Genomic DNA, 13,882 nt, shown 5'->3' on the forward strand with positions numbered 1-13,882 from the left:
AATCACAATTGAAAATGCAGTCACCTTGGCTTCCCAGAAGTAAACATCAGTGTGGCAGAGGGAGGTAAAGAGGATCTTCAAACGAACCTCCATAGCTTGAGGAGGAGCCACCTCCACTTCTTCTATTACCAGTGGCTTCCCAGCCTCCCATGCCACAGCAGCTACAGATTAAGCAAAATGCATCCAGTCATTGCCACATAAATGAGAAATCCAGATACACAAAATGACAACAGCACAAAGAACACATCACAGACCCCACAAGGAATCATGAGCTTTCTTGGTTACCTTTGCAACATATGACTTGACCAGCAGTGCTTGACATATTTGTTTTTGTCTTGAACGAACTTTAGCTCCTTATTCAAGGCTTCTTTGATTTCTTTGCTCTGTTTCTTGATTTGTGATGAGACAGGTTGCCTTCGTAGGTAGGTATTTATAGTTGCAGAAGTACGCATATCCCTCCTGTTTTTTGGATTATGTTGACCATAAATTTGAATATTTCTTAAAAGAAAACCATTTACGCTCCTGCTGTTTCGTTTATCCTCTGTTTCTCTCTCTTGTTGGCAACAACGGCCCCCCCTGTTTCTTGCTTTCTTGCCGTGTCTGGTTTTGGCTAACTATAAGCCAGTCCTCAAACTATACTATACTTTTTTAAACAACCTGCAAAAACAATTTTGCAAGTATATCGTTCAAACGTCACTGATTTTCTTAGCAAAAACCTTATCAATTTTAATAATTCTTCTACGCACAACATTCTTGAAAAATAAAAAAAGAGAGAGCTTTGTAGTTTTTGACAAGAAATTGGTTGAGATCACAATTTTTCAGACAATATAGAAGTTTTATTTTATTTTTATTTATGAGATTGCAAATTATTGTAGGGTACTTTTTTCTTAATTAAAGTTATGATAGCAAGTAGTTCTTGACACCGTAAGGAAGTGATTTTTAAGTGATTGATGGTTTGATGGTGAAATTGCAAGAAAGTATTAGTTTGACATTTAATTGAAATCTATATATTGATTGAAGGGTTGATTTGCAATTAGCCTTCTAGTTTTGCATTTCCAGTTCTGGTTTTGCTGTTTGTATCTTACTTTACTGCTGAGCCAAGACAGCCGGACTCGCAATAAATTACCATTGTTAATTTTTAATGAGGTTTACGCTGCCAGAAGAGTGTCTTTTATAGAGATAAACACAGCCATTCTCTGAAAATTTCTCTGGAAAATTCAAAAAGAATTTGATTTTATGTGCCTCGAGAAAACACTTTTGTTTATTTCCCAAACATTTTTTTATTCATTTTTTGCCACCAAAATATAAATCTCCATTTTGTGAAAAATAACCACTTATAATAAAAAAATAAAATAAAAAAACTTGCAGGGAAAATGTCCATCCTCACATGACACCGAGGATTGAAGTATATTTCTTCTTTTTTTTCTTCCTTTTTTTATTTATAATTTTTAATGTTATATTAGTTTGGATTTGGGATTAATGATTTGTTTTCATTATTTTTTATATAATTATTATAATCTCAATAAAACATTTCTACATCATGTTGTTGTTCAATTTCACTATTTTTTTTATTGTTTGTAAAAGAATGAAAATAGGGGGATTAAAATCAAAATAAAGAAAAGATAGCAACTTTTTTGTTTTAAAAAAACTTTCATGTCAACTTTGATCTTTTTTTTTGGCTTTTGTTTATTGAGTTTTTTTTTTGTATTGTTCAATGTTGTTTTAATCATAAATTGAAATTTATAATTTATTTTAATCTATTTTTTTTATGTAATTATCTTGATTTAAAAAATTATTCCAACATTGAATAAGAATTTGATTTAACCAAAAAAAAAAAGGAAGAAGATGGTTTTAATGTTTGAAAAAGATCGAAATTGAGGTGACTAAAATTTAAGCAAAGAAAAAATGGGAGACCTTAATTTTTTTTAAAAAAGTGAATGGTATTAGGGTGTTTATGCTTAGTTTTGCCTTAGGATATTTTCAAATTTCTTTTTTAGTCCCTTTTGTTTCATAATTGAACAATCTAATCCAATTTGTTTTTTTTTATTTTTTAGCTCCTGACTTTAAAAAAGGAGAAAGGCGTCATAAAAAAACAATAAATGAAAGAGATAGAGGTCAGTTGGTTAGATTTCAACAATAAAAATAATTAAATTTGATGTTAAATTATTCAATTTTTGCCACCAAAATATAAATCTCCATTTTGTGAAAAAATAACCACTTAAAATAAAATAAAAATAAAACTTGCAGGGAAAAATGTCCATCCTCACATTACACCGGGGATTGAAGCGTTTTTTTTTTTTTAATATTATATTAGTTTGGATTTGGGATTAATGATTTGTTTTCATTATTTTTTATATAATTATTGTGGTCTCAATAAAACATTTCAACATCATGTTGTTGTTCAATTTTACTATTTTTTTTATTGTGTGTAAGAAAGTGAAAATAGAGGGATTGAAATCAAAATAAAGAAAAAATAGCAACCCTTTTGTTTTTAAAAAAATTTCATGTCAACTTTGATTTTTTTTTTTGCTTTTATTTATTGAGTTTTTTTATTTTTTTTATTATTTAATGTTGTTTTAATCACGAATTATAGTTTATAATTTATTTTAATTTATATTTTATGTGATTATCTTGATCTCAAAAAAATTATCCCAACATTAAATAAGAATTTGATTTAACCAAAAAAAAAAAAGAGGAAGAAGATGGTCTTAATGTTTGAAAAAGATCAAAATTGAGGTGACTAAAATTGAAGCAAAGCAAAAATGGGAGACCTTAATTTTTTTTAGAAAAAAGAAAATGGTGTTAGGTTGTTTATGCTTAATTTTGCCTTAGGATGTTTTCAAATTTCTTTTTTAGTCCCTTTCGTTTTGTTATTAAACATTGTATATGCTTAATTTTGCCTTAGGATATTTTCAAATTTCTTTCTTAGTCCCTTTCATTTTGTTATTGAACATTTTAATCCAATTTATTTTTTATATTCTAGCCCCTACTTAAAAAACAAAAAAAAGGAGATATAATAAACCAATGCATGAAAAAGACATAGGTCAGTTGGTTAGATTTCAATAATAAAAATAATTATATTTGATATTAAAGTATTTTAAAGAAAAGAGTTTTATTAAAGTATATTTTTTAAAAAAAAGTTTTATTGAAGTGTTTTTATACTTTCAAGTTTTAAGCAAAAGTATTTTTACACTTAGAGAGAGAATTTTTATTATACTTAGTGTCTTTTATTATATTTTTTAGTTGATAAATTAATTTTTTATTTTTATAAAACTTTTTTAAAGTGAATACAAGTTAAAAAAATAAATTTTAAATAAAAAAAATTTCAACTTAATTTTCAACTAGTTAAAAATTAGATTTACAGATGACACATTATTTTTTTTTTTAAATAAAGTTACATGGACGACATGTCACGTGTCTAATTTAAAGAAAAAGAACAGGAGCAGGTCTGGGCTGGCGTGCCGTGGACTTTTTTTAAACTGTTTTCTCCCAAAACAATTAATTTAATTTCTTAAAAATAGATTGATTTAAAATATTTTTATATATTATTTTAAAAATTATTAAATCAATTTAAAATATATTTAAAATATTATTTTATTAAATTCAAAATTGTTTTTTCTTTGTTTTCCAGTGATATAATAATAATATTTTTACAATATTAGTATTTTATGCAGTCCATCATAATTTTTTTTCACACGATTGTCATCTATTTCTACTATTAAATAATTAAAATAAAAAATAAACTTATTACATCTACTCGAGTCTATGATTAAGGTGGATGGTTTGAGAGGCAACCTATATTAATCAAATTTATTATCATTTTATTATTTTTTTAAAAAATATTTTTTTAAATTTATTTTTAGTTAAATTATATTTTTTCCTATCATATAAGTTTTTCTTTCACTCACTAAGTCAACATGGCAATATTAGGCCAACCCCTATAGAAATTAATTTGATACCCAAGTTAAATAAGTATTTAAATCACAAAATTTTAAAGTTAACCAATTAAATTGGTTCTGAGTTAATGATTATATTTTTTTGTTACTAATGGAAAACACATTGATGATGTCTGGACATTGTTTTTCACACTCATTTTTTTTTGTTCAATTTGTGATGTAAAATGGGCACTCTAGAACACTACCTACATAAAAATAATATTAGAAAATTAAATTTGAGGAAATTATATAAAATTCACAATAAAAATTAAGAAAATAGATATTTTTTTGTCATCCAATTCTAACGGAAAAATCATTTTATATACTCTACATATTAGGGTAGCATAACCATCCATCAAGCAGTCAATTAAATCATTATAAATAAATATCATGATCTAAATGCAAGTTGTAATAAAAAAACTAAAATAATGACTTAATATTTTGTACAAAAGGAAAAACCCCTATTAATATAATAAAATAAATTAAGAAATATATTTAAAAATAACACAAGTAGAAAATTCTTTTTCTTGAATAATAATCTAAATATCATGTCAAGTGTTTCATTTACGGTGCACCTCCATTAAAAAAAAAAAACTTCGAAAATTGAGAATATATATATATATATATATATAAAGAATCTATGGGCCTAATATATTAAGCAGACACACCTAGCTCAATGAAGACAAAAGTCTGCGTGCAAGCTATGCTTTTTTTTTTTTTTTTTTAATGTTTAAGAGTGGAAGGCAAGCTATTCGCTCTTTTTTCAATGAATGAGATGGCACGTCTGCTTGCTTGGTGAATTTATGATCATTAAAGACATGGCTAAAAAGTCATGACAAAGGTTTTTTTAGGATTTAAAAACTTATTTTTTAGGTTATTTTTATCTAAAAATATCTAATAAACACTATAAAAATCCTAATAAATCAACTTGTATCATCAAAGCCGCCTCAAATTGATTAAAACCTAGAAAAGAAAATTGACAAATGCAAACCCTTCTCTAATCTTTATATGTATTTTTCAGTAAAATAGGAGCTCAAAAATAGTTAAATGACTATCTTCTTCTTATCAACAGAAATCCAATAAAACTAAAATCAGATTAAAGGTAGATCATTAATGTTATGTGAAGAACTTTGATAATTTTTATATTATTCTACTATTATATGTTTATTATATGTGCATGGCATGCTAATTACAAGATCTAACATATCAATAAATTTAAGCATCGTTTCAAATGAAAGATTCAAGTGCTGCAAAAAAAAAAAAAAAATTGTATGAGAATCATGTAATGGTACCTTAAAGCTTTCACGTGAATCATGAAAGGCAAGAGTGGTTGGGTGCAGACAAATTATCAAATCATATTAAATTATGTATTAATAATTTTGAGCATTGACAACAAGTCATAAGATCTTAACGAGTCATAAGATCTTAAGAATACAATAAAAAACATTGACAACAAGTCATAAGATCTTAAGAATACAATAAAAAATTATTTTTTAAATTTTTTAATATTTATTTATTAATAAAAAAATTGATTAACAAAAATTACTTTTCAGTTAAAAAAAATTTGACTTGGTTTATAAAAAAATATTTTTCTAAAAAATTTTGACTTAGTTTATAAAAAAATATTTTTCTAAAAAATTTAAGCGAAAAATACCATTTAAAAATTATGAAAAATTTAAAAATATTATATTATTTGCTGATTATATCAAATTTGTGATCCTCAAACTTTTAATTGCTATATATATTTTGTTTTGAATATTTATTTTTTAATTTTATATTTTAAAATTTAATTTTTATATTAACTTTGGTCCTCATTTTTATAATTATTATTTATTTTTTCCTTATCATTTTTTGATGAATTTTTTTATCTATCAAATTTGGTCCTCATTCTTTTGATTGCTACTTATTTTATTTGAAATAATTTATAAAATGTTAATTATTATTATTTTAATTTCTTCATCTTTTAATTTTTTAGATTTGGTCTTTATTATTTTGATTATTATTTATTTTATTTGAGATAATTTATAAATTATATTTTTTTAATTTCATTATTATTCAATTTTTTAATTTGTAAGATTTGGTCCTCATTATTTTAATAAATTTGAAAAAAATAAAACATTAATAAGTTATTTTTTAACTCATTTTTCATGACATAATCAAACACGAAAATATTTTCCATTATATTTTTTATTACATTATCAAATATCATAAAATAATTTATGTTTTTAAAATTTACTTTCTTAAAATTCACATCCTCAAAAAGTGAGACCGACGAAGTGGGAACTACAATTTTAAGCTTAATCTGGTCCTTATTACATTTAATTTTGTAGTAGTTTGGACTTTGTATTTTTATTTATACTAATTTCAACATTTCGTTCTCAATCTTCTCCTTCACCGTTACAAACAGTGTTAAGTCTTGCCGGCAACTGGTAGTACATGTTTGACAATGTCTTGCTCTATCTTCAGGCCCTCGGTAACGGGCTCCAAACAGCATTTTGTCCGAACTGGCTAGTTTCCCTTTAGATTCATTGGATCATAGTTACATCAAGAACAACAAGTGAAGTTGCCATTCTGGCCAGGCTTCAGGATTTATATCAAAGTTTTCTATCCACAGCACCATTAAAAACACAAAATGAAAGAAAAAGAACATGTGATTCTTTGATTTATATTTACATGCCAGAAATGGGCTAATTATATATATTATTTTTGCCATCAACAATGAAAGAAATTACATACTGATGCTCAAACACCCAAACTTTCTTTAATCAACAATCTCAAGCAACAATTTTTTTGTTTCCGGTCACACCAAGGCAAAGCAAGAATTTTATTGTTTCCGGTCACACCAAGGCAAACCAAACCAGTCTTCTTTTATGCACCCATACGGATAATACACCTCAGGCCAGCTCCACTAAGCATGTACTCGAAAGCCTTGTTGATTTCTGAGAAAGGGACTTCATGGGTGATGAATTTCTCTAGCTCCAGCTCCTGTCACATTACAACTAGAGAAGTTAACAGTGCAGGAGATTGCATCAAAATAAAATAAGGAATTGGAGTTGCTAACAATGTAAAGATGATCATTTAAGTTCATGTTTTGACCGGTTTTATGTTTAGGTTCTCTCTAAGAAATACCAGCAGTGGCCATAATTCTAGTCGACTACACACGTGCAAGTATGGAAATATATGTTCAGACTGCATGCTGGCTGGATAAGATTAATGGGAACTCCGATTTACCTTGTTCATGTACTTCTCGACAACCGAAGGGAGGTCGGAGCGCGGTTTGTAGTTGCCGAAAAAGGTGCCCTTGAGAGTCCTCTCATTCAGGACATTCATTGGATGGGTTTTGAAAGAATCATCTTTGTTCGGCACACCAACAAGCACAGCAACGCCCCATCCATCATGGACGCATTCAAATGCAGAAATCATGGCATTGATGCTTCCAGTACACTCGACACTTCGATCAACTCCTCCATTGGTCATTTCAGCTATCACCTGAACACAGTAAATCAAAATTAGGACAGACGTAAAGGATTCGCTGATGCTAGTCGCTCAGAACTCGTTCTCTGTCACTTACCTCTTGAACAGGCTTGTTATGATCTTTTGGGTTCACAAACTCAGTGACACCAAACTTCTTGGCTGGTGGAAAAACACAAATGAACATCAGAGAGCATTATTGTCACCAAGACTGAACATTAAAGCCACTTAAATTTATCAGTTTTGTGATATTAGCGATTAGACTGAGCAAAGCATCACTCAATAATTTAAGAGAAATGCTCAGCAGCCACAATGAACAACATCTTTGCTTCTCTCACCTTCATCGAATCTATGGGAATTCAAATCGACACCAATGATTCTTGAAGCACCAGCAATCCGAGCCCCTTCAGCAGCCTGGATTAGGAAAAAATAACAAGAACAAGTTCTGCATTAGCACTACCAGCTGCTTGAACAGAAAAAATTAACATTAATGTACCAGTATAAACAAACTTACCGCAAGGCCTACAGCTCCCAGTCCGAAAATGGCTACCGAAGAGCCTTTCTGTGGTTTTGCAACATTCAGGGTGGCACCAAGACCTACAAGTCAAAAGGAGAAATCCCCATCACAAGAAAGCAACAAATCGCCCATCCAATGATTTTTATCGAATCGTGTATTTCTCCCCACCTGTAGAGATTCCACAGCTGAGAACACAGACTTTGTCAAGAGGAGCAGCAGGATTGATCTTGGCAACACAGCCAACATGAACCACAGTGTACTCGCTGAAGGTTGAGGTGCCAACAAAATGGTAAATGGGCTGCCCTCTGATCGAAAACCTTGACTTGCCATCATTCAGCATCACACCCCTGTCAGTGTTAATCCTCAGAAGATCGCACATATTACTCTCTTCTGATTTGCAGTGTAGGCATTCCTTACACTCTCCTGTGAAGACAGGAAGCACATGGTCACCGGGTTTGAGGTCTGTCACACCCTCCCCAACACTCTCAACAATCCTAAAAGCCAAGAGGACAAAAGATCAAATTAGTCACCCCAATTCATCGCTATTACAACAGTCAGAACCACCATCTAATCATGAGCAATAATGGACTCGAGGTTCAAATTCATACCCTCCTGCTTCATGACCAAATATTCGAGGAAACAATGGTGTTTGGCCCTGCAATTTGACAGCCCATTTTCGTAAGCATAAATCTCTACTAGAATGACTTATAAAAAAACCAATGAGCAGACAAAATAATCACAATTGAAAATGCAGTCACCTTGGCTTCCCAGAAGTAAACATCAGTGTGGCAGAGGGAGGTAAGGAGGATCTTCAAACGAACCTCCATAGCTTGAGGAGGAGCCAGCTCCACTTCTTCTATTACCAGTGGCTTCCCAGCCTCCCATGCCACAGCAGCTACAGATTAAGCAAAATGCATGCAGTCATTGCCAGACATAAATGAGAAATCCAGATACACAAAATGACAACAGCACAAAGAACAAAGCACACATCACAGATCCCACAAGGGATCATGAACTTTCTTGGTTACCTTTGCAACATATGACTTGACCAGCAGTGCTTGACATATTTGTTTGTGTCTTAAACGAACTTTAGACCCTTCTCTAACGCTTCTTTGATTACTTTGCTCTGTTTCTTGATTTGTGACAAGACAGTTTGCCTTTGTAAGTATTTATAGTTGCAGAAGTACGCATGTCTCTCCTGTTTTTTGGTTTATGTTGACCATAAATTTGAGTATTTCATAAAAGAAAAGTAGAAAACCATTTACGATCACTGCTGTTTCGTTTGTCCTCTGTATTCTCTCTCTTGGTGGCAACAACGGCTCCCTCTGTTTCTGGCTTTCTGGTTTCTCTATTTAATTGGTATCTGGTTTTGGCTAACTACAAACCTGTCCTCAAACTATGCTATACTTTGTTAATACTATCTGAAGAAACAATTTTGCAAATTTATCGTTCAAATGTCACTGGTTTTCTTAAAAAAAAAATCTATAAAAAAAAGTGAGAGATTCGTAGTTTTGACAAACATTTGGCAGAGCTCACAATTTCTCAAACTAACTACAATTTTTATTTTATTTTGTGATAAAAAAATTCTCTTGTGTAGTGTTTTTTTAATTAATATTACGATAGCAAATAGTTCTTGACACTCAAAAGAAAAATTACACGGTATGGAAATTATTTTTAAGCGATTGATCGTGTGATGGTAAAATTGAAAATAAGAATATAGTTTGACATTTAATTGAAATGTCTATCACAATTGAAGGACTGTTTTGCAATTAGCGTTTCTAGTTTTCGTATTTCCAGTTGTGGTTTTGCTATTTGTTTCCTTTACACTGCAGCGCCAAGTGGTTGACCTTTTAGAATCTTGTAAGAGCATCTTCGACGAGTGTATTAAATAAGGAGTTAAATATTAAAAAATATTATTTTAATTTTTTCGTGTTTGCTATATATATTTCAAAGAAAATGTTAAAATATTTTTTTTAATAGTGTTATTTTTATATATCTTTTAAAAGAACTAAAATTAATATAATCCACGGGAATTATTTATAAAAAAATCTTTTAAATTTTTATTTAAAAGAAATGAATTGTTATGCCTAGAGTCAAGTTTTAATTTTGTGTTTATATTGTTTTTCTATCTAACATAAAATATTTATAAAATAAGAGGTATATCTTATTATTTATAGAAAAATCTTAAAAATTTTATAAATTGAAAAAATAGTAATTTTTCTCTGAATAATATCTAAATATTAATTCAAGATAATTTTAGAAATTAATTCAATCAAGTACTTATTTGATTTTTCTAGGTCTGAAAATATAATTTCTATATTAATTATATTCTAATTTTTAATTTTTAAAATATATTTTAATCAAGTATACTTCATTAAATCATCCTAGTTTAATTTATGACTAGTTTAATTTATAATTAATGGTTTTTAATGTATGTGACCTATTAGATTCCTCATATATTGGCTCAAATATAAATTATAATTATAATTATATAAAATTAAATAATTTAATTTTTTATCAACTAAATCATTAATTAATTTATAATGGTGCATCGTCTAACAACGTGTCATGATCTCTTGAATATTAGAAAAGTTATTAGTGGTTTAACTTAACATTTTAGTAACCGGTTTTTCAGTTTAATTCATATCCTTTCATCAATATTATTCTAATTTAACATTAAAACATGTAGTGTGTATGTCATGTTAAATTATGCTTGTTTTTTACGTAATAGCATTGATTGTTTGAATAAAATTTAAAATTCTTTTTAAATTTTATTTTTTAAATTTTATTTCAACTTGACTAATAATTTCTTAATCAATACTATGTGGCTACGTATCATATTAAACTAACAGCAGGCACCAACAATGGTTATAAGGGTGGCAACATGTAGGTGAGAATAACGATGACAGTGGCGTGAGGAAGAAAGACGGTGGATCTTGATTGTTGTTAACGAGGATTCATTACTAATGTCTGAATCTACCAAGTTTTCTTGTAGTTTTTTATTTATTTATTTGCTCGATAACTATTTATTGATTTCTTAAGTGATCTGGATTTATTGTTTTTTTTTTCTGTGTTTTGTATTTTGATGAAGGGGTTTGAGCATGGAGAGAATAAGTGGTGTGGTTATAATTATCTTGCACATTTTAATATATATGAGGGTAATATTATTTTTTCATTGTTTTTAAAAATATTTTTTGACCAAGGTTGTAAAGTATAATATTCAAATTTTTGTTATAAAATGAAAAAAAATTCAAACCATATAATGCTCAGAGTAATTTACCCTTTATTTTTTTAAATAATATTATTTTTAATTTTTTATAAAATAAAAAAATAAATTGACTCGAGTCAATCTACTAACACAGGCCTTATTATATATCAAGTTGAAAAATTATGCTTATAAGAGAAAGAAGAATATTTAAATGATAATTAAAATATTTAACTTTTCAAGATTTCTTTCAAATCACTCAAAAGAATTATGGGTTCTTTTTGGTGAATTATCGAACTTGAGCTTAAATAGAAAATGAAGTAGCCCATTTGAATAGGGCTAGATTGCTCAACGTTAGAAAAAGAGTTTAATAATGACAAATGACCCTTCTGGAGATCTAAAAAATAAAATTTTTATAGTGAATAAAAGTTGTTTATATTGAAACTAAATGATATTGTATTGGATCACTTCAAGAAGGCAAAAAAAATAATTCTTCATTCTTATCATGAATGTCGACCTAATTATATAGTTGTAAAACTACACGACTATATAGATATTTTCTGAAGTATTTTGTTATCTTTCTAGAGACCTCTCCTTCATTGTATTGCTCGTCAAGGTTTATATAATAATTATGTCACTTCTTCTTTCATGGAGAGAAGGTAGAAAAATAATCTTGTCTTAATCATATGAGGTAATAACCTTAATTATGATAGGTCACTTTACTAAACTAGAGTGTTCAAGAAGCTAGGCATACCACTGCAAGGTTTTTATTTTTAATAGAGTCAAACTAGGCTGCTAAAACCTATCAAGTTTAATATTTTTTTAATTTAACTTGAAATCTGACTAAATATAAATTTTAAATTGGTCGATGATGGTTAATAACGTCCTAAAATTTAAAATATTTAAAAATAAAATTGATATATTAAATAATTAATTAATTTTTTAGTTCAAGTAATATCACCTATTTTTCTTAATTAAAGTGTTTAATTGTTTAATATGAAAAGTTTACATGGTTTGTAATTAGTGGTCTTTAGTAAGCCAAAATAGATAATAACCAGTAGTTATAAAAAATCTTATTTTATATCTAAATCAATAATTTTATAAAGAAATAATATTTTTTAAAAATAAACCTTGAACCCATTATTGGGTACAGAAATAATGCTTTTACCTGCCTTCAATAATTATATATATATATTGAAGGCAGGTAAAGGCATTATTTCTGTACCCAATAATGGGTTCCGGCACACCAAACACCCCAATTTAACTGGGTCTAGTAATTACACATGAAATTAATTAATTCAAGCAATAGCCCGTACCTGTTTTACTTGGCAAAGACTTTTATGTCTGTTTTTTAGAAGATTTTTCGACAATTAAATTTATATTATTTATATAGATAATAACTATGCTAGAAAGTAGAGTTGGATAAAGTATATTATCAATGAGAATTTATATTATCATTCCCTTATGATCCAAAGCTTAAGATGGTACCTCTACTTTTAATTTTGTACTAGTTTGGACTCTCTATTTTTATTTGTATTAATCTCAACCTTTTATTCTCATTTTTGTTACTAGCTAGTCCTCTGTCCGTCACCATTACAAAACAATGTGAAATCTTTCCGGCATCTGATACGTTTTTAACAGCTAAGTTTAATGATGTTCGTATCAGTAACTAACTGATGGAGTGGAGTGAATTCTGAACTCTGAACTCTGTGCAACACGAAATTTGGAGTTCATTCCGGACAAACCTTGCTGTAAGTTCTGCCGCTCGGTAATGGATTCCGAACAGCATTCTGTTTCCGAACAGACCAAATTTGGCCATGCCTAATTTCCCTTTAGGTTCATTGGAACAGAGTAATCTCTAGAACCAGAAGTGAAAATGCCAATCTGGCCTGGCCTCAGGGTTTTTTTCAATGTTTTCGTATCCATAGCACCGTGAAAGACAAACTGAAAGGGACACAAAAGGCACTGAAAAAGTACAAGTGAAATTTTGATTCACATATACATGCCAGAAATGGGCTCTTATATTATTTTTTTTTTTTCCATTTACAAGGAAAGAAATTACACACTGTTCTATCAAAAACTCTGACACTCAAACACAGAAACTTTATTTAATCAACAATCTCAAACAAGATTTTATTGTTTCCGGTCACACTAAGGCAAACAAAACCAGTCTTCTTTTATGCACCCATACGGATAATACACCTCAGGCCAGCTCCACTAAGCATGTACTCGAAAGCCTTGTTGATTTCTGAGAAAGGGACTTCATGGGTGATGAATTTCTCTAGCTCCAGCTCCTGTCACATTACAACAAGGGAAGTTAACAGTGCAGGAGATTGCATCAAATAAAAAGAAGGAATAACTACTGATTTCTTTCCCGTGACAGAAGATTCAAAATTCAATGCAGTTGTACTAGCATTGCACTACAAGAGAAGGTTAAGAATTTTCATTTTCACAATGTAAAGACGATCATTTTCAGTTGATGTTGCGTCCGTGATTTTATCTTTAAGTTCCCACTAAGAAATACCAACAGAGCCATAATTCTAGTCTACTACATATGTGTAAGGATGGAAATATATGTTCAGACTGCATGCTGGCTGGATAAGATTAATGGGAACTCCGATTTACCTTGTTCATGTACTTCTCGACAACTGAAGGAAGGTCGGAGCGCGGTTTGTAGTTGCCGAAGAAGGTGCCCTTGAGAGTCCTCTCATTCAGGAAATTCATTGGATGGGTTTTGAAAGAATCATCTTTGTT

General features: G+C 29.2%; 2 protein-coding genes across 3 annotated transcripts in view; both read right to left on the reverse strand.

Moving 5' to 3' along the window:
- The window catches only part of LOC105124689 (alcohol dehydrogenase-like), a 2,325-nt gene extending 1,756 nt beyond the window's left edge, over nt 1–569 (reverse strand). Inside the window, exons 1-2 of the mRNA XM_011024792.1 lie at nt 286–569; nt 25–161 (exon numbers count right to left, since the gene is read on the reverse strand). Coding sequence (XP_011023094.1) covers nt 25–161; nt 286–322 — 174 coding nt within the window. The 5' untranslated portion in view covers nt 323–569. The remainder of the gene's footprint in view (nt 1–24; nt 162–285) is intronic.
- Nucleotides 570–6,793: 6,224 nt separating this feature from the next.
- LOC105124596 (alcohol dehydrogenase-like) overlaps nt 6,794–13,882 on the reverse strand; it is an 8,420-nt gene continuing 1,331 nt past the window's right edge. The window contains exons 1-9 of one of the 2 annotated variants that reach the window (XM_011024676.1): nt 8,952–9,181; nt 8,682–8,818; nt 8,532–8,578; nt 8,092–8,417; nt 7,921–8,003; nt 7,745–7,820; nt 7,507–7,568; nt 7,167–7,424; nt 6,794–6,920 (exon numbers count right to left, since the gene is read on the reverse strand). In XM_011024676.1, coding sequence (XP_011022978.1) covers nt 6,804–6,920; nt 7,167–7,424; nt 7,507–7,568; nt 7,745–7,820; nt 7,921–8,003; nt 8,092–8,417; nt 8,532–8,578; nt 8,682–8,818; nt 8,952–8,988 — 1,143 coding nt within the window. In that variant the 5' untranslated portion in view covers nt 8,989–9,181 and the 3' untranslated portion in view covers nt 6,794–6,803. Of the gene's footprint in view, nt 6,921–7,166; nt 7,425–7,506; nt 7,569–7,744; nt 7,821–7,920; nt 8,004–8,091; nt 8,418–8,531; nt 8,579–8,681; nt 8,819–8,951; nt 9,182–13,882 lie in introns of those variants that run through there. The other variant, XM_011024677.1, reaches the window with a different exon arrangement.

This window comes from Populus euphratica, unplaced genomic scaffold, assembly GCF_000495115.2.
Source record: "Populus euphratica unplaced genomic scaffold, PopEup_1.0 scaffold35.1, whole genome shotgun sequence".
Taxonomy (NCBI): Eukaryota; Viridiplantae; Streptophyta; class Magnoliopsida; order Malpighiales; family Salicaceae; genus Populus; species Populus euphratica.